The sequence below is a fragment of the Peromyscus eremicus genome, unplaced genomic scaffold (assembly GCF_949786415.1).
Source record: "Peromyscus eremicus unplaced genomic scaffold, PerEre_H2_v1 PerEre#2#chr22_unloc_1, whole genome shotgun sequence".
Classification (NCBI taxonomy): Eukaryota; Metazoa; Chordata; class Mammalia; order Rodentia; family Cricetidae; genus Peromyscus; species Peromyscus eremicus.
Window position 1 is genome coordinate 4,277,503 of NW_026734286.1, and position 23,330 is coordinate 4,300,832.

The 23,330-nt window shown below is 44.3% G+C and overlaps 1 protein-coding gene across 3 annotated transcripts in view; it reads left to right on the plus strand.

Moving 5' to 3' along the window:
- Positions 1-23,330, plus strand: part of Brd4 (bromodomain containing 4) — an 85,474-nt gene that overhangs the window by 39,363 nt on the left and 22,781 nt on the right. For 2 of the 3 annotated variants that reach the window (XM_059252087.1, XM_059252088.1), the window contains exons 2-7: positions 11,380-11,698; positions 14,216-14,353; positions 15,636-15,771; positions 17,685-17,977; positions 18,328-18,690; positions 19,517-19,645. In XM_059252087.1, the coding sequence (XP_059108070.1) occupies positions 11,414-11,698; positions 14,216-14,353; positions 15,636-15,771; positions 17,685-17,977; positions 18,328-18,690; positions 19,517-19,645 (1,344 nt within the window). In that variant the 5' untranslated portion in view covers positions 11,380-11,413. Of the gene's footprint in view, positions 1-11,379; positions 11,699-14,215; positions 14,354-14,927; positions 15,056-15,635; positions 15,772-17,684; positions 17,978-18,327; positions 18,691-19,516; positions 19,646-23,330 lie in introns of those variants that run through there. The other variant, XM_059252089.1, reaches the window with a different exon arrangement.

Consider the following 23,330-nt stretch of genomic DNA (forward strand, 5'->3'; position numbering starts at 1 on the left):
TTGGTTTTTTTTTTTGTTGTTGTTTTTGTTTTTGTTTTTTGTTGTTGTTGTTTTGTTTTGTTTTGTTTTGTTTTTTGAGATGTGGTTTCTCTTTGTAACAGTCCTGGCTGTCCTGGAACTCACTTTGTAGATCATACTGGCCTCAGACTCACTGAGATCTGCCTGCCTCTGCCTCCCAAGTGCTGTTGTAAAAGGCATGCACCACCACCCCTGTGTGTTTTAATGTGTTGTTCTGTATTTTAAAATTATTACGTGGGGCCTGGAGAGATGGCTCAGAGCTTAAGAGTACTGGCAGCTCTTCCAGAGGTCATGAGTTAATTTCCAGCAACCACATGGTGGCTCCCAACCATCTATAATGAGATCTGGTTCCATCTTGTGGTGCTCAGGCATACATGCAGGCAGAACACTGTCTATATAATAAGTAAATAAATCTTAAAAAATTATTACATGAATATTAGTTCCATCTTTTTAGTTCTTAATACAGAAGCAACAGGGTTGTCTATGGAGTACATTGTCATCCGTAGTGTGATAGATGTGATAGTCTGTGCCCGGTTTTTGGTTTGCTTTGGTTTAAAAGTTCCTATCTGTGAATGACATTTTTCCTCTTTGTTTTTTGTTTTATTTTATTTGGGGTTTTGGAGTTGGAGCTCATATATCCCCAGATAGGCCTCAAACTTTCTGAAGCCAAGAACAACCTTGAACTTCTGATCTCCTCTTGACTCTACCCACCCCTGTCCTGGGGTTATAGGTACAGGCACGTGCTACCATGCCCAGATTATGTGACTCTATCCAACTGAGCTATGTTCCCAGCCTAACTCTTTGTTAGTAATTAGACCCAGAAGACAAAGTAGTCTGCAAAGGAGTCTTCATTATGGGTTCTGCCAACCTGGGTGCTCCTGAGGTTCCTCTGGATACCTAGATACACCAGGGAGGGGCTGATTATCATTGCCCTTTCACAGAGACAAGGGCAATTGGGAAAGCCCCAAGAGGAAATGAGACATACCTTATGTTACTTGCTTTTTCCCTGTACCACTTCCATCCTCCCTCTTACTAGTTTCTGGGTTGGGATACTTGATTTCTGTGGGTTACAAATAGGAACATTATTTCTTGCAAGGTCATAGCTTTTGTTTAGGGTTTTTTCTTTTTTTCTTTTTGAGGGAGGGGCTGCTCTTAACTGTTCTCATTTAAAATGGTATAGGGTTTATTTCCATTCAGCTCCTAGTCATACTGGAAGTTATTGAGAAGGTGTCAGTTTAAGTGCAAGCATCCCCCTCAAACTGACTTGGTTAGATTTTCTGCACAGTGAAAAAATGGAACAGTGGCTGAGGACTCCCTGGTAATACATGAAGATGGCTAACTGAGTGGCTTATTTAAGTAAGTGGTATGTGGAAGCCAAAACCCCTTGACCTGTTTACCTAGGAGCCTCACTGACTGTCAAATGCATCTATGAAGGTATAGAACTTAATTTTTTTTATACCGTCTGGGTTTGTATTGGTTGTGAATATCACTTTGGATTTTCAAGACAGGATTTCTAGTGTAACAGATTTGGCTGTCCAAGAATTCACTTTGTAGATCTGCCTGCTTCTGCCTCCCCAGTGCTGGACTAAAAGTGAGTGCCACCGCTGCCTGGCATAAACAACATTTTAGACACTGTCAGCTATCACTGACTGTGATCTTCTGGTCTTGGGTTATTCTTTACTTCCTGCTTTGTAAGTAGAGACCTCAGTCTTTATATATAAGCCTGACATTAATTTTGTGTTACTTCCTGTGTTACTTTTACTTCGTTCCCCATCCTGTATAGTTGGAGTTCGTGAGGCAAGGAGAGAAGAAAGGTTACCTTTCCTGGAGCCACTTAAAAGTGCCTAGAAATCAGGGGCTGGAGAGATTGCCTTGGCAGTTAAGATCACTTGCTGTTCTTCCAAAGGATCAGTTAGTTCCCAGCACCCACATTGTGGCTCACAAACATTTATAACTAGTTCCATAGGATCTGATGCCCTCTTTGCTCCTTTAAAGGCACCAGCACACATATACCCAGATGCAGACAAAACATACACATAAGTGCCTAGAAATCAGCCCATGTAACATGTTTTTAAAATCAGCTTCACGCCAGGCATAGTGACACATATTTTTAATCCTAGCATTCAGGAGGCAGAGGCAGGTGGATCTCTGTGATTACATAGTGAGTTCCAGGACAGCCAGAGCTACATAGTGAGACCCTGTGTCTCCCCCCCCCCTCCCAATTATCTTCATAACAAAGAACTCATGGTAGTAGTGTTGACAGGCAGACAGACTTTATGGAGTCCAAAATGGGTGTTTGTGAAAGGAAATGGATGACAAAGAAACTAGACTGTTTTTATATATGTGGTGGGTTGTTGGATGGGTGGCTTTTTAGTGTAAATAAGCATAGTCATTCACAGACCTGCCACTGCAGCTACCTTTTTCCCTGTAGTCCATGCATGTGTCTATGTGTACATCTGAACCTAACATCATCTGAGTTTTTATTATTTTAAAAAACTATTTTATTATGTAACATTTCCCTTTCCCCTTTTTTTCAGAAAGTCTAGAATTCTGTGGAACAGGGCTTACAAACTAGCCCTCAGGCCAGTTGGAGCTTATTCTACTGTGGCCGGACTTACCTTTTTGCCAGTTTGTGGTTTCTTTCATATTGTGGTAACAGAAGAAAGGATTATATTGAAAGACCTATGTCTGTCAGCTGACAGTATTTATCTACTCTGTGCTCCTTTACAGGAGTAGAGTTAGCTCAGCAATCTTGTGTCCATAGCAGTGCTTGGTTTGATTTTCATCGCATGTTCCTTATAGAAACATTTTAAATTCATGAATCTTTCTGTCCAGATTGAGCTTTCAGCACCATGATGGAACCTGTATGTGACAGTACAGCTGCTGCTGCTGCTGCTTCCTTCTCCTTCTTCTTCTCCTCCTCCTCCTCCTTTTTTTAAACTGTACACAAGCTGTTTTCTATCCAGCTTGTTGGCAACCTTTACAGAGAAGAGGAAAAAATTCAGCTCTCTCATACTCCCAGTGTAGCTGTCCTGCCTGCCTATTGCTTTCTTCTAAAGGAAAGGCACTAGAATTCTATTGGTGTGGTTGTAGCCAGCCCCGGCCTGGCCTCTGGTCTTCCTGGCTGTAAGAAAGATCCTTGTTGGCCCATGTCCCTTCCAGTGGGGGACACAGAACTTGAGTATATCTCACATTCAATCCTTAGCAAAAATGCTGACTTATCTTCACCTTCTGGTTCAAGAGAAGATTCAGGGTATACAATACTGTAGCGTCTGAAGTAATGGGCCCCAACCTGGCAAGTCCAAGACAGGAGGGGTAGGGTATGTACAAACTGAGCAAAAAAAGGATTAAGGCTTCTAAGAGCTGCCTCGGCACATAGCCACTGGCCTGGCTCCAGGCAGTGCAGTCTGGCTCATGATATAAGTGCTGTTCTCACCAGCTGCAAGAGCTAGTCAGATGGAAAAGTAATCCTGTTTGTACTTCCCCACTGACACAGATCACACAATTAAACAGTGCTGTCGTCATGAATGTGAAGTAGCCACTGCTCTAGGACCAGGAGAGGAATGGGCCTTCTCATACTCGTGTTGTGTAACCAGTATTTCAGCAAAGATATTCCTAGAACAGGGTAAAATGTGCTGCAACATGACTAGTAATGAGAATATGTGTGTGTTTAATTTTTTTCTTTTCTTTTGAGATTGTAATATGATTACATCATTTCTCCCTCTACTCTCTCCTATAAGCCCCTCCTTGCTCTCTTTCAAATTCATGGCCTTTTAAAATTGATTGTGTACACGCATATATGTATATACATATGTATTTTTAAAAATAAATAAAACCTGCTCAGTATATGTAAAGTTACTTTTATGTTTTCAAGGCTGACCATTTGGTATTAGATTAACCAATTGGTGTACTTTTTTTCCCCTGACAAATAATACTATTTCTCCCACCCTCAGCATTCCTTAGTACTTACAGTTCTTTGTGTGGGGGTTGAGGCTTTGTGACCCCCTCCCCTCATCCACTTTAGCATGTCTATTGTTGTCCTTGTTCGTCTCTTGTTTAGGCTGTTTTGTTGGTGAGACATAATGGGTGTAGCTTCTGACATTACTAGGAGACAGTCTCACATCAAGCTCTCTGATCATCTAGCTCTTACAACCTTTCTGCCACCTCTTCAGCAGGGTTCCATGTGCTTTAAGAAAGTACAGGAGTGTTTTTAGATGTATTCATTGGAACTGGTCTCCATAGTCTGCATTTTGATTGGTTGTGGTTTTCTGTAATGGTCTCTGTTGCAAAGAGAAGTTTCCTTCATGAGAAGCAAGGACTGTAGTCACCTGTGGGAATAAGGACAAGGATTTAGAATGTAGTTAGGGATTATGCAGGTTTAGTTAAAGTGGTGGCTGTAGGTTCTCTCAGATGTATGACTTCACTAGCCCTTGGTAGTTGGCTAGGTTTCTAGTACCAAGAATAATTTCCCTCCCGTTGAACAGGTCTTCAGTGCAATTAGTGAGCTGTTGGCTACCACCAGGTATTTGTGCTGTGCCTGCTGATCATCGTTGTGTTTTGTAGGAGTCAGACCTAGGTAGGGCTGTTGGTGCCTTCTGGTACCATGAAAAGCTAGTTCTCAGTGAAGGTGGCATTCAGGTCAGTTCCTGTTCAGGAGGCTCTGTGCTTTGTGTCTGAAGTGCATGATGTCTTCAGCAATAGGGACTTTCTTCCATCTCTCCAGAACAGCCTAGGCATAGCAATAGCATGCATGTTGGGGAGTCTCTTAAACTACCCCAACAAACAACTCAAAAGAGGGCTTCTCATGCCTAGTGTTAGCTTTTGCTAGGTTGTCTTTGGCTCTAGGAGAGAGCCCAAATGAGAAAATATCGTTTGTATTTATACATAAACATAATAAACGTTAGTTTTTTAGTGAATAAATTAATACTATGATTCGTTATGACTTTTTCATTCTTACTGTTACTTTACGCTCCTTCTGTATTTTTCTTTGTCCTCTCTCCCTAAGCACTCCCTACATACAAGATTACTTATACCCTGCTATTCACCTCTCTATTGTCCCCCTCCCCCCCCCCCCCCCCCCCCGCCTCTTACCCTGGCGGTCCCTTTCTTACTTTTCTGATTTTTGCAGTTACTCCAGGATATGTGAGTACATCTGAAGATTTGGGCTAAGAGCCTCCAATGAGAGAGAAGATGAAACATTTGTCTTTCTGGATCTGGGTTACCTCACTTTATGATCTTTCGTAGTTCCATCCATTTATCTGCAAAGTTCTTGTTTCATTTTTTTAAATTTATTTTTGCCAGCTTCAGTGCCCCATACCTCTTTGTTTTGGTCTGTGGTAGACTCTGTCGTCCCAAATGCTTTATGCAAGTACCATGTACTCATAGAAAGCTGTTCTCCCATGTTTTAAGGATATGTGTGAATCTGAATGTATTTTTCCTATGGGCCTGGGGCCAACCACATTGGCCAGTAGGAAATAAGTTTAAGCTATATCCTTTCAGGCCTCTTCTTGTACCCTAAGCTTCAGCAGGGAATTGTGCTTCACGTTTTGCCTATATGATGTCCAATTCTCCTTGCAAACAGATGGCCAATTACCGCAAGGTGTCTCAGTTCTGATTTATTTATTGGGGTTGAAAATATTTGGAAATAGCACTACTAGAAATCTGGCTTGAGCCTCAGCTCGTGAAGCATGTGATATTTATACCTCTGTAGTGAGGGCAGGCCTTCTGAGGTATAAAGTGCTGTCAGCCAAGGCAGAAGCTCATGGTTATTGCTCCTATGCTTGTTGTGGTAACTAAATCAAAGCACACTAAGTACACACCTCCACGTGACCTCCATTTGCTGTGTTGTCATGGGAATCACAGTGAAGATGATGATGCCACTGTTTGACTTGTAAGGTTTCTGAGGATTAAACTAATATAGCTCAAGTCTGTAATCTACAGATACAGTGACTGCTTTCAGTTTACTAGCACTCACCTTAATACTGTTTCTTACCTCCCTGGCATTTTGCTGCCTATGTGATATAACTTCAGGAAGAAGGTGAGTCTGACAGGACAGGGCAGAATTAAGGACTTACTGAGGTTTCAGTGGACTGGGAGACTGGAACCAGAGAAACAAAATGGGTCTGGTCATACCCACTCAGTTTACTAAACTTCTCGGCAATGGGTATACACACATTCTGCATCAGCTGTTCTCTCTCTTTTTTCTTCCTTTCCTTTTCCCTTTCCTTTTCTTCTTAACAGGGTTTCACTGTGTAGCCCTGGCTGTCCTAGAACTCAGAGGTTCCCTTGCCTCTTCCTCCTGATTGCTGAGATGAAAGGCATGTACCACCACCTCTGAGCTATCAGCTGTTCTTAAAAAATCTTATCACAATGATAAGAGGGGAGATGGGTTCTTCGGTCCTCAGCTATGGAAAAACAAACAAACAAACAAACAAACAAAGCCACACCTCCTAATAGTGCCACTCCCTGCCAGTCTATGGGGGCCATTTAAAAAAAAAGAGGGGAGATGGTATCAAAGAATGTCCTTGAGGGGGCTGGAGAGATGGCTTAGAGGTGAAGAGCACTGGCTGCTCTTCATGAGGTCCTTAGTTCAATTCTCAGCAACCACATGGTGGCTCACAATCATCTATAATGAGATCTGGTGCCCTCTTCTGGCCTGCAGGCACAACACTGCATGCACATAATAAATAAATCTCTCCCCCTTTTTTTTGAGGTGTCCTTAAGAAGAAGACATACTTAATCAGAAGTTGCTAAACTTTGGGAATACACATACATACATACACTTTGTGTTAATGGGTGTATATATATATATCCATTAATATATATACATATATATTATCCATATCCATTAATTTAGAGGTTCCCAAACTTTTCACAGCATCCTTAAAAATCTCAAGATTGGGCCTGTGGAGATGGCTCAGAGGTTAAGTACTTGCTACCCAAGCATGAGGACCAGCGTTCAGATACCCAGAAACCCACATAAATGCAAAATGGGCACAGTGGCTACAGGGACAAGTTGGCTAGCAAGACCAGCATTATCAGTGAGCCCTGTGCTTGAATGAAAGATCTTGTCTCAATGAAGTAAGATGGAAGAACAGTTAAAATGATAATTCTCAAAGTCAGCCAAGGGCCTACACACATTCAAACACATGGACATACCCAGCACAAACATACCTGTATGTGTAAAACAGGTAAGGGTACTTTCTGCCTTTTAAGAAACACTCAGTTTTGTTTATTCCGTAGGTACAAACAACTGAAACTGCTAATGCCCCAACAGCTGTGTTGCTGTTGAAACAAATGAGATTTTTTGGAAAGAGAATTCTTTATTTGTGTATATAGTTACTTACAAATGACAGTCTGTTGTAGCCGAATTTCTAAGCGCTCTTATTAAATAAAAAACATGGAGCCGCAATCTGGAGAGATGGCTCAGTGGTTAAGAGCTCTGGCTGCTCTTCTAAAGGTCTTGAGTTCAATTCCCAGCGCCCGCATTATGATTGTGCACCATCCATCTATAGTTAGATCTGATGTTCTCTTCTGACATAAAGGTGTACATGCGGAAAGAGTATTCATATACATAAATAAATGTTTTTAAAAAAAACATGGGGCCAAATATAGGGGTGAAAGCCTTAGAGATCAGGGAAATAGTGAGAGCCACCAACCAACCTTACCTCACCAGCTCTGCAGCTTTCAAATGCCATGACTTCCTTTCTACCCAGGCTTTTATTGCCTTGCTGTTCTGCCCTCTTACTGACTCTTAGCCCAGCTACCTCACCTCCTTGTCACTGCCTGTCTGTACCGACCTCCAGGTCTCTATGGTTGGTACTGGCATTAAAGGCGTGTGTCACCGCGCTTGGCTGTGTTCCCTAGTATGGCCTTGAACACACAGAGATGCTGCCTGCCAGGTGATCGGATTTAGGGCATGTGTTAAAACAGCTTGCTATTTCCTCTGATCTCCAGGCAAACTTTATTTATTAACATAAAATCACCACAGTCTGTCTCTCTTAAGCGCTATACAGTAAATACAACCTCTCAGAACCAGTGTGGACACCACCTGCTTCCTCCTTCTATATGGATTTTTTTCTGTGATTCTTGCTTCTTATTACAATAATAGAAAGCTTTGGAAATTACAGCCCCATTGAAAGGAATATACTAGAGCCTAACATGATCAATTTCTTTGTGTTAATAGTGCTTACAGTGCCCCTCTCACTTTAACAAGGTGCCCCTCCTAGGGCACCTTGGCATTAGCACCCCACTGTCCACCCTTGCTTCATCTGTTCACCCTTATTATTCACCACTGTTCACCCTTATTATGTCTCTAGACTCAAAACAAGTTATTACAGGATTTCTTCTGGAACAGATTCAGAATCAGGGCAAGCATTTAGGATTGAAAATAAGTGAAATTCTCTCACTATTCCTTGACAGCAACTTTTTTTTTTGACCCCCTAGATGGAAAAGTTGGCTTGAAAACAGTTGACTTAACTATCAAAATTCTCAGCTACCCTTCTGTTTGATCCTCATAGATGCTGCTGTGTCTCTTGTCTAGATCACTTCCTCTGTTGTCACTGTACTGATAAGACCCGTCTCTGCAGACCTCATAGGAACACATGTGGTGTGCCTTGCCATAGTACAGTATCTTCTCTCCCAGTCCATGGTAGGAGTAGCAGCCCAGACTTTTTTTTTTCCTTTCTTTTTTTTCCCATGGTATTGACTGAAATGTTACTTTGTCATGTCAATTGCTAAATACCCCAGGCTGCCATGGAGCTCCAGTGAGACTCACTGGCTAAGTAAGTGACTCAGTCTGATAGTTACCACATTGTCCACATGAGTGCTGCTTTTCCAGAGCCATGAGACTGAGCCAGAAGCCCCACAGTAACAGTCTTCTGTGTAATAGAAAGAGAGTGACTTCGAAACAGGCTTTAAGACTCGTTTGTGTGTGTCCACCCACTGGAAGTAACAGGTGAAGATCAAGGAAGCATCAGGTGCTGGGTAGGAGGTTGGGACCTGTCTCTCTGTGTGTGTTTTTAGCAGAGATAGCAAATAAAAGATGTGAAGGTGACAGGGATGGTGGTAGTCATGTTGTGGAGCCTAGATGATTTAGACCCAGTGAGGATGACATTAAAGGGGGAATTTACCAAGGGAGGCTGAATAGGTCACCTCTGTGCTATAGGGGAGTCATTTCCTTGCCCCAGGGGTGGATAAGAGGTTCTGGTTGGCTTTCATCATGCTTGTTTTGTTTTTATTTGGGGGCAGGGCTCACTGCAGTAGGAGTGGGTTCTTGAAATTCCCAGAGCTTTTCATTTCCAACAGTTGTATACAGGGATGGTATTTATTAACAGTGTTGTGGTGGGTGAGGATGAGAGAGTCCTGGACTGTTAACCTGTCCCTCTGCTCTGTGGCCCCTCTGCCCTTGCTCACTTGGCTCATGCTCAATACACAGCATCAGGAGAGGGAGGGTGTGTGTGCTTGTTTATGTATGTTTTGTTTGCTTGAGACAGTTGTGTGTTTCAGGTTGGCCTCAGCCTCTCCAATTTTGGGATTACAGGCATATCCTAAGCTTTCTAGGAGAAACCTGATTGTGGCAAACTTGAGGTCTGTCTTTTAGCTTCATTGGAGTGTCTGTCTGTCTGTCTGTCTGTCTCTCTGCGCGCCTCCCCCCCCCTCCCCTCCCCCCCCCCCCTCTCTCTCTCTCTCTCTCTCTCTCTCTCTCTCTCTCTCTCTCTCTCTCTCTCTCTGCCTCTGTCTGTCTGTCTGTCTCTCTCTCTGCCTCCTCCCCCCCTCTCTGTCTGTCTCTCTCTCTCTGTCCCCCATCCCTCTCTCCCTCTCTCCCTCCCCCCCTCTCTCTCTGCCCCTCCCTCCTTCCCTCCTAAAATATTTTAAAGGAAAGAAACCACTGTAGTCCATGATGCTTGGCCTCCAATGAAGTTGTTCCAGGGAATTACCACATTTTGGTCCTGAACCCATCACTCACTTTTTGGGGTGCTTTTCACAGGCTGTTTTGCTGGTCTTTATCATCAGCCCCATCAGACTTGAGGCAGCTACACATTTAGTTTCAGCAGTTGGTACCCTTTCACCATCTCTGATGCTGTGTCAGAGATACCAGGACAAGGTTTTATATCCACGAAGCACCCTCCCTCTTCCCACTTCCTAAAAATATTTGTGAACGAGGGATCAGAAGAGGAACTTTCTAGTCCTTTAGCTGTGGTTCATTTATTTATAAGCCTTAGTTTATTTCATTGGGGTAGTTAGACAGACAACTGTGAACTTTTTAAAAAAATGAGCAGTAACCTTTTATGAGATTTCTTTTCTCAGTAACATGCATTATTTGAGTTACCCAGAAAATGTTCTTAGTAACTGTGAAGCTGTCCAAAACCAGGTGAATAGGCCTTATCTTGCTGCTCTTTCCCCTTTGTAGCCCTGGTCTAAATAGAAGTATTGATTTGACGTTGTGCTTCATAAGCCACAGTTATAAACAAGGGCTTACATATCTTATCCTGTCATACAACCAGCATCCTCCAAAGGTCTTCAAGTGAGGACAGGGTCATGCAGGTTTATGAAACATAGCGTTATTATGCTTTCTCCCTGTGAACTCGGTGGTTTCACCTGTTTCTGATCAGCCCTTCCTGAGTGCTCTGCTTGTAGCTGGAGTTTTCTCTAGTCCTGCCTGGCCCACGGTCAGGACAAATCTCTCACCCACCAGTCCTGCAGCCGCTTAGACCCAACCGAGTAAACACACAGAGACTTATATTGCTTACAAACTGTATGGCCGTGGCAGGCTTCTTGCTATCTAGTTCTTCTATCTAACCTATTTTTATTAATCTATAAGTTGCCACATGGCTTGTGGCTTACCGGTATCTTTACATATTGCTTGTCATGGTGGCGGCTGGCAGTGTCTCCTTGCCACTTCCCACAATTCTCTTTTGTTTGTCCCACCTATATACTTCCTGCCTGGCTACTGGCCAGTCAACATGGTCAGTATTTTTGTGGTGCTGGGATTGTGTATGCTAGGCGTGTACTCTTACCACTGAACTATATCCACCCGGTCTCCTTTTTATTTTTTGTTTTGAGAAAGAATCTGACTGAGTTGTCCAGATAGATCTTAAACCTGGCAAACCACCTTCCTCAGCCTCCAGAGTAACTAGTATTACAGGCCCTTATCACTAAGCCCACTTAGATGGCCAGTCTTAGAAGAGACAGGCACTCGGGCCCTTTTAGTTGGGTCATGGAGTAGCTTTCCCAGCCATTCTGATCAGTTGGTGCCAGTGGAGCACAATCTTTGGAGTCTGTAGCCAGGGTCATTTGTCATTTCTAGTGTGGTCCATGTGCTGTCTGGTCTCTGATGGGACTTTTTTTCTTTCTGTGTAGAGTGCCTGGTGAAGAATGTGATGGGATCATTAGCATGTCTACGGAGAGCGGCCCTGGGACAAGATTGAGAAATCTGCCAGTAATGGGGGATGGACTAGAAACCTCCCAAATGTCTACAACGCAGGCCCAGGCCCAACCCCAGCCAGCAAATGCAGCCAGCACCAATCCTCCACCCCCAGAGACTTCCAACCCTAATAAGCCCAAGAGGCAGACCAATCAACTGCAATATCTGCTCAGAGTGGTGCTCAAGACACTATGGAAACACCAGTTTGCGTGGCCTTTCCAGCAGCCTGTGGATGCCGTCAAGCTGAACCTCCCTGTGAGTAGCTGGGCAGGGCCTGTTCTACCACCACCCTCAGTCTCCCAGTGAAGGCAGATTCTACAGAAGGGTGGAAGTAGGTTTGGAGTCATGGTAAGAACTCTGAACACCAGTGGCCTTTCAGTATATGGTTGCAGCCATCCTGAAAATCAAATAGGAAAAGGAAAAGGAGAAGCTAACTGGCTTAGACATACAGTGATTTCTTAGTTAATTGGGATCCCATGGAAAGTTGTATATAAAGAGTTGAAGTCAGAGCCTCAACTAATAGTCCAAGCCCCTTTCGCCCCTAAGCTATGGTTGGTCAGCCTGTGTAGAAAGGGGACTGATTTACTGAGCAGCAGTTACTTCCATCACCACCAAAGCACTTCAAAGGTGGTACATCTCCTAGGGGGCATGATTGGAAGGGGACTGTGCTACATGTCCCCTGGAGATATTATACTCCCTATCTCTCACCACAACATACTTGATCTTGTGTTCTTCTCTTACTTGGAGAGTATCCCATTTGTGCACATCCCTAGCAGACAGCTCTATAAACTGAACTACCTCACTGAACCTCAGGGAGTGGTTGGAACAAATGCTTTCATATTTCTCCTTCAAAAAACCAGTGCTTGGTCTCTGAGTTGCTCTCTGGAGTGTGTTAAGTTCCATGCCCTCTTGTCAGATGTGTTATGTGGTGGTAGTCATTATCCAAGTTGGGTCTATGAGAGTTAGAACTCCTCATGGGGAGTTGGTAGCCTTAGTCGCTGCCAGGTGTTCAAATTCTCCAAAATGTGATACCCAGGGTTGGGGATTTAGCTCAGTGGTAGAGCACTTGCTAGGCCCTGGGTTCGGTCCTCAGCTCTGGCGGAGGTGGGGGGGAGAGGGGGAGAGAGAAAATAACAATGTGATAACCTCCTCTGACCTGTCTTGAAAACCACAGCTGTGATAAGTGCTCATGTGTGTCCACCAAATATGTCTTCTGGCATCAGGAGAAGAGATAAGACATACGGGTCATAAACTTGCTATGCTAGAAAGGAGATGTGGGGGGAGGGGGGAGTGCCCACCATTGACTAAGAAGCAATACAAGCAGCTGGCAGTGATGGCCTGCAGGTCACTCAGGAGGCTCTTTGGGGAACTTAATGGGTCTGTAGCAGGGATATGCAGGATCCACAGGTAAAAAAGTTACTGTTGTTCTGCTGTGAAGAGACACCATGACCAAGGTAGCTCATAAAAGAAAGTGTTTAATTGGGGACTTGCTTACAGTTTCAGAGGGTTAGGTTAGTCTATGGCCGTCGTGGTTGGGAGTGTGGCGGCAGGTAGGCATGTTATTGGAACAGGAGCTAAGAACTTATAATATCCCAAGAGTGATCTCAAAACCCTAACTCTAAGTAGACCTGGGAGCTGACCAGCTGGTGTCCTAAGAGCTCATACTTTTCTGGAGCTATTAAAGAGCCACCTTACAGGTCCCCCTTTTGTATTTTCTGGGGCCTTATGCCTTCACATGCATTTTGACCTCTGGTCCTACCTTAAAGCCACTGCCTTAGCTCTCAGTCCCTTTCCCCAACTTTTCTTTTATCCCACTGCTCTTCTGTTTGCCCTTTACTGTTGTCCTTTTGCCCTGGAGCGACTTGTCAACAGTCTGCAATGCAGGTCACAGTAAAATCTGTCTAGATTTTCACAGGGGTTAATATTTTTGTCATTAGTTTTCTTTGGAAGGGAGCTTGATACAGGTTTGAAAGTCAGATTTTGAGTTGCCTTTTGGTTTGGGTGTGCACATGCAGCCCTTACCAGAGCAAAGCACCTCTGTGTCCCTCCTCTACATGGGTAATAGTGGCTTTTTCTTTCTTTATGGGTGTCAGCACAACTCAAAACTTTATTGCCCACTTTGATGCTGTACCTTGATGCCGTCCTTTGTCCCTCAATCCCCAAGAACTACTTTTTAAAAGATGGTGATTTCCCTGATACTTATTTAGAATGGAAGGCTATTTTAACACCCTTCTAAAAGAAAAGGGGAGCCTATAAAGCCCTTCCCCTACCTGAGGAGCTAATGACAATTGATGGTTTCTGGGGAAGGAGAGTCAGTTTTCTTTGGGGATATGTCCATTGGGAAGTTGCTGATGTTCCTAACGGTCCTACCCATGTGCACACCGGTAGCACTAATTTGATTTAGAGGAATATTTAAAAAGGGCAAGGAGGAGGCCTGGGTGAGGGGGCTGGAGGATGAGTGAGGGCAAATATCAAATATATTGTGTATACAAAATTCCCCCCCCCTTTTTTTTTCTTTTTTCTTTTTCTTTTTTTTTTTTTTTAAAGAAAGTATTTGCATTTGTTTTTCCTATGAAGACAACCTGTTAGCTTGTACATTTGCCATCTAGTGTTTAGGAATCTGTTCTTTACCCACCTTTGCCCTCAGTTCCTTACTGACAACCATTGAGAAAATATTTGATTGACTGGAGAGAGAGGGACTCAAGCACAGGCAGCTAGTCCAGCATGACTTCTCAGGTGACTCTGGCCTTCTTTGATCTCTCTGCTCCTCAGGATTACTATAAGATCATTAAAACACCCATGGATATGGGAACAATAAAGAAGCGCTTGGAAAACAACTATTACTGGAATGCTCAGGAATGTATCCAGGACTTCAACACTATGTTTACAAATTGTTATATCTACAACAAGGTGAGATGTGGGGGGCAGGGGTCCAGTCCTGCTTGGGAAGGAGAGGAAGTAAAAATGGGGTGCTTGTCAGGAGCCTAGGGTCAGGGTTGCTGGGAGCAGCTGGGCTGTAAGCATGATAGTAAGAGACTTCCAGAGGTAGGGTGATGGGACCTGTAATTGTGCCTGGGGCTGAGGGTTTCTTTTGTGGGGAGGAGGGTACTGTCCTTGTTAGCCTGTAGCACCTGCCTCTAGTACTCTGGGAATTTTATTTTAGTTCTTGAGCATGTCTGGTAGAGAACATATGAGGACAGATGACACCAGATGGTCCATCGGGATTGTGTAAATTGTTAGGTGAAAGAACCTGTGCAACTAGAGTCTTGCAGAGGTGTGCTCAGGCACAAACTTTGAAGTGAGAGGGTACAGTGGGGCTAGTTGCAGACTCCACTGTTCTGTGGGTCACAGTCTGGAACTGTGGACATGGCCATAAAATCGAGTGTCCCCCTCGTCTTACATACAGACCCAAGGGTCACTTCCTAACCCCGTAGCCAAACCTTTCGGCTCGGCTGTGCCATGAAGCCAGATCATTTGTTTACAGTTCAGACCACAGATGTGATTAAAACCAACCCTTTCAAATAGAACGACTCTGGAGGGAGACACTATACAGAACTCAGCTTTTGACCTCTGCTCGTGTAGTGGGTAAAATTGCCCAGAAGAGATGGGTAGGTGAGTTTCTTGAAGTTTACTGTGTTTTGTAAAGCCTTAGTTCTCACCACTTAGGTGAAAGCAAAATGTACAGACTAGGCCCTCAGTTTAGAGCTGAGTGGGGACAGCATGTTCTGGACGTGGTGATAGAGTGGGGATCAATAAGGCGTTGTGATAAGGGCTTCATCCAGACCCCACTGAACTACCTCTGGGGTATATTGGGGAGCACTGTTGGAGCCCTAAAATATTCATCACAAGAAATGCTGCATAATTTGAGTATTTCTGGTGAGTTCATTTGAGTTGTATTTGAAGAAACCCCAAAGTAAAGGAGGGCTTCCAGTTAGAGATTGACCGAGTTGGTAGGCACATTAGGCACAAGGATGGTTTCTTGGAGCTTAAAACTGAAAGGGAGATACAGGTGGACAAGTTTTGTTAGGGATACCTAGTAGCATAACCATTGTGGCCCCTTGGAGTCCAGATCACGGAAGGAGCCTGGATACAATGCTCCAAGTATTGGGGCATGGGGGTGGCCTTGGTGTCCTGTCCACAAAGATGGGAAGAGAGGGCCTTCCAGCTCTACCCCACCTGTTTCCTCATCCAGCCTGGAGATGACATCGTCTTAATGGCAGAAGCTCTGGAGAAGCTCTTCTTGCAAAAAATCAATGAACTGCCCACAGAAGAAACTGAGATCATGATAGTCCAGACAAAAGGAAGAGGACGAGGGAGGAAAGAAACAGGTAGAGTATTTGAAACAGCAAGTAAGTCAGCTGTGTTTCCCCCTTATCTTTGTTTTTCAAGTTTAGAAGAGTACCAGCGATTATAGGGACATTAAGTGGTGACAGTAAATATTACAGTGCTGTCGTTTATACAGGATGGGATTAGGTTCAGTATTGCAGAAGTAATTGGGCTGTAGGTGGTTCATGGATTTAGGTTTAAAAAAAAAAACAAAACAACTTTTTAGTGATACGTATATGTATATGTATATTGCTTTTCTATCTTAATTTCATTATTTTATTTTGTGGTTCTAAGACTCAAATCAGCACTACCCACATTGTTAGACAAGCACTTAACTATTGAATTTCATTTCTAGCCCTGCTTTTCCATTTTAGAATAAGGAAATTAATCTGACCAGAAGCTATTGTAACTCGTGTCTCAATCCTAAAACCTTAAGGTTTATTATCTGAATTGCTTTAATGAACTGTGCTAGTCATGTTCACCTCTGATGCTGGTCATCTGAAGCCAATATCTTGTTCCTTGTTTCTATCTGCACATTCTGCCTCTCTGTTTATGTCGTTTATGGCTCTGAGCTGCAAAAGGTGACAGTTTTCAGGTAGCTCCTGGATGTGAGTTTGTTTCTTTGTAGAGATGCTTTTAGCCTGGCCTCCCACCCTGCAAAGACACAGGGGACCATTAAATCCATTTTAGCTCTTGGAATAACCAAAGAAAACTAGTTACTCCCCTGCTCTTTTCTCCTTCTTTCCCTCCCCATCCTTTTAGACAGGGTCTCTGTGTTAACTCAGGCTCAAGTTCTTGAGTATTGGTGTTACAGATGTGCACTACTACTCAAAACCAGGTCACTTTTTTGGCATATTAAGTCACATCCCTTATCCATGCATTCAGAGTCTACTCACTTTCCAGGACCAACAGTTAGGATTATTTATAGGGCAAGCATGGAAATGTCTTCTCTACAAGTCCTAGATGAGGTCCAGGCTTGGTAACTAGATAAAGAAAATTGGAAAACTCAATAGAACTTCTCCCTTGCTCTTCATATGGTACTGGACACTGCTCTAAGACAGCCTATGGCTGCAGAGTACTTTTTCTTCCTTCTTTCCTGTCCCTTTCTCCACTTCTTCCCTTTCTTCTAAGACAGGGTCTGTATCTGTATATCCCAGGCTGTCCCAAACCCTCAATCCTTGTACCTTGGCCTCCTCACTGCTGTGATTACAGGCTTTGAAGACTTGCGTTTATAGGGTGTTGGGTCTGTTCTCTTTGCATGGCATCCAGCGTATGTGCAAAGGATATGGCAGTATGGGCTATAGTTCCTGGTCCCGTCAGCTCATCTTTGAGCTGAGGTTGTAATCCTTTGTAATACTGATTTGGTGTGCCATGTGTATTTTTTTGTGTTGGGACTTATGTGTGGTACAACTACAGGGAAACAACGAGAGGCAGCAATTGTGTACTAGTCCCCAGTAGCTCTGAGAGTTGAGCTCATGCTAGTTTTCAGAAACCTTGCAAGGATGGCTGCTGCTGGATTCTGCCAAAAGCACTCTGAAGGGAACACTTCTGGGAATGAAGAAAGCTTTATTTGGATTCTCAAGGAACATTTTTCTGATTTCCATGTGCAGCCCTGGTGCTAACACTCAGTATATAGGTTTTCTACTTTTTTAGCCTGGGTTTCCCTTCTTAGGAAAGTCTGTGTCTGAGGAGTTGCCTCCAGGACACCTCAGGAAATGAGGTTTCTGAGGTGCTGCTGCCTTCTCAACCCTGGGGACACAAGGATATGTTTGGCATACAGCGGTGTCTGGAATGTTCAGGATGGTCTTCTCACTAAAGCAGATGTACCACACAAATCTGTATGGGTATTTTGTCAGAGTCAGCCAATGTATGCCAGTGTACTGTTTTAACCTCCTATCCTTTTCACGATTGGTAGGGACAGCAAAGCCTGGTGTATCGACGGTACCAAACACAACTCAAGCATCAACTCCTCCGCAGACCCAGACACCTCAGCCGAACCCTCCTCCATCTGTGCAGGCCACAACTCACCCCTTTCCTGCTGTCACCCCAGACCTCATTGTCCAGCCTCCTATCGTGACAGTGGTGCCCCCCCAGCCACTTCAGACGCCTCCACCAGTACCCCCCCAGCCACAGCCCCCACCTGTTCCAGCTCCACAGCCTGTTCAGAGTCACCCTCCCATCATTGCAGCCACCCCACAGCCTGTGAAGGTAAGCACCCTGGGTACTGGTGGACTGCTGTCACCAGGGATGGGCTTGGAGGGCAGGGGTGTCTTCTTTTTTGGTTGTTCCTTCTATGGCCTCTATGGTCAAGGCCCTGGTATTAAACAGGAAACCTCTTCAGTAGCTTCTCTGGCCTCTAAGGGAGCAAATATTCAGTTTTGTGCTTTTCTGTTGCTGGCTGGTTCTATCCCAGCTGTGATAAACAGTGGTATGTCAGGGTCTCCATTTTGGGCCTGTTTTGAGATCCTAGTCAGGGCTTGGTTTCTGAGGTGCTCCTGAAGAGCAGCTGTACCGGCCTGAGCCTCTGACTGAGCCTTTTGTATCTGTGCTCATGGCAGACAAAGAAAGGGGTGAAGAGGAAAGCAGATACCACCACCCCCACCACCATTGACCCCATTCATGAGCCGCCCTCACTGGCCCCAGAGCCTAAGACCGCCAAGCTGGGTCCTCGGCGGGAGAGTAGCAGACCTGTGAAGCCCCCAAAGAAGGATGTACCGGACTCACAGCAACACCCAGCACCAGAGAAGAGCAGCAAGATCTCTGAGCAGCTAAAGTGCTGCAGTGGCATCCTCAAGGAGATGTTCGCCAAGAAACACGCTGCCTATGCCTGGCCCTTCTACAAGCCTGTGGATGTGGAGGCACTGGGCCTGCACGACTACTGTGACATCATTAAACATCCCATGGACATGAGCACAATCAAGGTTAGCCACAGGCCCCTGGGATTGTGGGCAGAGACAAGATTTCTCCTAGACCAACCCGTTAAATCCGTGGGTGCCCTCTGCAGGGCATTGTTGAAACACACACTAACCTAGGTTACTTGGCTGTTTTGATTTAGGTAATGGTTCTGCCTCTTTTCTTTGTGTGAGGAGATGTAAGATGCCCTTGTGCACCTTGCACCTGGCAGATACACTTAGGAGACTGTGGGTGCTCTGGGTTCAGTGTGATGGGAAAGGCTTTACTGTCTTCTATAGGAGACACAGCACTATCCACCAAAGTACTTTAAGGCCTTTTTCTTTTCTTTTTTAATAAATTGTGATTTTTCTCCTGGAAGTAGCATAACATTGCTCAAACAGGAGACAGTGCTGTGTTCCTTGAGCAAACTTCTATTCTGTACCCTCAATATAAGTACATGCAAACTCAGAACTGGATCCAGTCTTCTTTTTTTTTTAATCTTCTCATCAGCTCTGGCACAATCTCTTCTGGAGTTCTGTGTGTTCAGTTTCCCTTTAGACTTTAGTGACCTTAGTAGGTAAGCTTGGTGCTAACAGGTCATTTCCCAGCCCTGAGGCTTGGCAGTCTCCTTGTCTCATGCTGAGAACTGGATTGATGACCTATTTATTGTTTTCTGTGTCCCCCACTCCATACCCTAGCCTGGATTAAACTGAGAGCCACTAAGAGACCATCTTGATTCACAAACATCACTGTGCATGCGCGCGCACGCGCACACACACACACACACACACACACACACACACACCCCAGAACACAAACACACATGGCTAACTAGGGCCTGTCTTGTATTTCCAGTCTAAACTAGAGTCCCGTGAATACAGAGATGCCCAGGATTTTGGTGCTGATGTCCGATTGATGTTCTCCAACTGCTACAAGTACAACCCCCCTGACCATGAAGTGGTAGCCATGGCTCGAAAACTCCAGGTGAGGCTCCAAGAAGGGTAGGGCATACCGTGTATGGGCCTAGGAAGTTGTTATTCTGTTACTTCACTCATAGTAATGCTGTGGGACTTGGGAAGAGGTTTGTTTGTTGTTTCCTTTGTTGGTTTTTGTTTGTTGTTTTTCTTTTTGTTGTTGTTTTTTAGAGACAGGGTCTCTCTTATGTAGGCCTGGCTGTCCTAGAACCCGGCATAGACTAGACTGACACTGTCCAGCTCCTCCCAACAGCATATGTAACATTTTAAGTAATGCATACACAATTTAAAGTCAGAGTTGTTAAAACTATAGGGTAGATGGTTTTGTGTCCCACTGAAAGTCTTCTCTCCCTTCTCCTTTACCTATATTCTGTTGCTCTTGTTCAAAAAGTATGTGTGTTGTACCTGGCCCCAGTCTCTTCAAAATAGAAGGGGTTTACCTGTCATAAGTAGACAGGAACACTCCACCAGCTGTAGACAGCATGCTATGGTTGTATTCATATGTGAGCCAGAGTAGTGGTATGTTTTCCCACCAGCTTTGGAAGCCTTCATTTGCCTTTTAGTTGGGAAGTGGCTGTTGATGTGTTGGTCTGTGTGATCATGGATCCTAGTGGATGTAGTACCCAGGCTCTGTCTGTCCTTGAGGATCCTGCAGAGTACACAAGTGGGACAGCATGAGTGTGTGAACTGTCACTCTACTTTTCAGTAATCCTCTTGTGTCAGCCTCTCCTGTGCTGGGGCTACCACAGCTGGCTTTTCCTTCTCTCTCTCTTTCCTCAGCAGCCTGGAGAAGGCTTTAAGTGGGTTAGTGGTGGTTAAAATCGGAGAATAAAGGTAATACTTAATACCTTTATGATCTGCCTTTTATCATTTTTAATTTTATTTTTATTTATGTGTCTGTGTGTGCTATGTGTATGGGTACCCACAGAGGCCAGAAGAGGACACCAGATGCCTTGGATTCGGAGTTAAAGGGAGTTGTGAACAGCCTGACATGGGTGCTGGGAACTGAACTTGAGACCTGTAAGGTGCAAGTGCTCTAACCACCTAGCCATTTCTCCAGTCCCCAGACCTGCCTTTTAAAGGAAACATAAGATTATAATTCCCAGCCATTTCTTCCTTTGTGTATGGGTTGCTATTGCTCTCAGTTTGGTGGTCTATAGGCTGAGCAACCTGCTGTTAAGAGGCACAGATACATTGATTGTGGATTCCAAGGCTTCCTTACCTAGTAGTCTCTAGGTCCTTAACCAGAGTGAAGACACTTGTGTCATTTGACCTCTGATGATGGGTTGCCTTCGGTTCAGAGAACTTGTCAGACTCAAGAGTAGCGTGATAGGATTGTTCAGTGCTGACCTGCCTCTCAAGTTCAAATGCGTGCTCAGGCTAGAAGGATTTTTGTTTGTTTTGGTTTGACTTGTTTTACATTTATGTGTATGGGTGTTTTGACTTTATGTCTCTGCCTGGTCCTTGTGCAGGGCAGAAGAGGTTAGCAGATCCACTAGACTGGACTTGTGAGCTGTCAGTCACCTTGTGGGTGCTGGGAACCAAATGAAATCCTCTGCAAGAACATCCAGTGCTCATAACTATTGAGCCATCTTGCCAGCACCTGGGAAGTTTTTGTCTTCTGACTTGCACCGGGGTCTAGTGTTCCCTTTCCAGTTTGGTGTTAATCCATCCTTTACCAGTCCTTATGGAATTCAGGCTTCTTTTTTTTTTTTTTTTTTTCCGAGACAGGGTTTCTCTGTGTAGCTTTGCGCCTGTCCTGGAACTTACTTGGTAGCCCAGGCTGGCCTTGAACTCACAGAGATCCGCCTGGCTCTGCCTCCCGAGTGCTGGGATTAAAGGCGTGCGCCACCGCCCAGCTGGAATTCAGGCTTCTTAGTTGTACTACAGTTCTTTTAAAAATGCTTTATTTATTAGAGATAATCTTACTGTGTATCTCTGGCTAGCCCTACCTCGTCCTTCTTGAGTGCTGGGATTAAAGATATGCGCCATCCTATCCAGCTGACTGCAGTGTAGCTGTTTTTCGTTTTGCTTTGTTTTGTTTTGTTTTTGTCTTTTTTTTTTTTTTTGTCCCACCTGGTCCACTGCCACTCAGACCCAAGTAAACACACAGAGGCTTATATTAATTAAAACTGTTAGACCACTAGCTCAAGCCTACCACTGACTAGCTCTTACACTTAAAACTCAGCCCATTTTTTGTTAATCTATATGTTGCCATGTGTTCTGTGGCTTTACCTGCGTGCCATTACATACTGCTCCTTGGACAGCAGGCTGGCATCTCCTGACTCATCCTTTCTTCTCCCAGAATTCTCCTTGTCTGCTTATCCCGCCTATACTTCCTGCCTGACTACTAGTCAATCAGCGTTTTATTAAACCAGTGTACAAAAGCATTATTAGACAGCATTTTTGTAACTGAAGTTTTTTTGTGTCCTGCCTGATCTGCAGCTGCTCAGACCCAAGTAGGTCCTAAGTTCAATTCCCAGCAACCACATAGTGGCTGACAACCATCTGAATGCTGCAGTTCTTTCACAGGTCCACCAAGTGGCATCGTGCTTTCAGACTTGGACCTTAAGATCCGCCTGCTCTGACTCCCTAGTGCTGGGATTAAAGGCGTGCGCCACCACTGCCCGGTGTGCTTTGTATTCTTTTTCTCTCAGTGTTCCCATATTAGAAGGTTGTAAGTAGTTAGAAAGGGGACACAAAGCTTTCTCCTGATCACCTCTTTAAGAGATACTCAGGGACTGGAGAAGTGACTCTGTGTTTTCTGTGCCTCATGAGGAAGGACTAGAAGTGGATCTCAGAACCCACATAATAAACGAGGCATCCTGCACATGCTTAGAACCCCAATTCTGAGGGGAACAAAGACAGCAAGATAACTAGTCCTTGCTAGCTTCTTGCCTAACTAAGAAAACATGAGACTCCTTCTCAAGGAAATAGGTGAATGATAAAGGAAGACTGCTGATGTTCTCTTCTGGTATCCAAGTGTGCATACAGATGTGCACACCCACTCCCTCCCCACAGGCATATACTCACACAGGCATATACACAAAAACAATTTTTAAAAAGCTATATTGAGACCAACTTAGATTTCTTAATTAGGCTGTGCTCAGGAGTGGAATTTACTTGGAAAAGTTATATAGAAAAGGAGCCACTTTTATTTTCCCTTCTACTGTACAAAATTTTGGGTGTTTAGGAAACTTGTGTCCCATAGCCTGGCAAGCATGGTCTTAGTAATACCAACCTACTCTAGTCTTGGAGTGGTTCCAGGGCTGCTGGGTATCCTTCATTTTATTCCCTGCTCTGTTCAAAGTCATTGAGAAAATGTGTAGTAACTGCAGCTTGTGTGTCTATTGGGCTTTAATTTGTCAAGATAGTCACAAATATGGAGTGGTATATAATTGTTTACATAGGGAGAATTGTTTACATGGTGAGTACATTAGGTCCCAAAGACAGGCAGTTTTGTTATTCGTGAATGTTAAAGCTTCATCCCAAGCTTTCAGTTTCTGTACCCTGCATCTTCCGTGGGTTTCTAGCTATACAACTCGGGCTTCTGGACTGGTTCATCTGAGATAGTTTGGACAGACAACCTAGCATCTGAATTTGTACTGAAAGGACTTCTATGCTTTCTTTTTGTTTGTTTGAGATGGTTTGTCTTTGTAGCCCTGGCTGTCCTGGAACTTGCTCTATAGACAGGC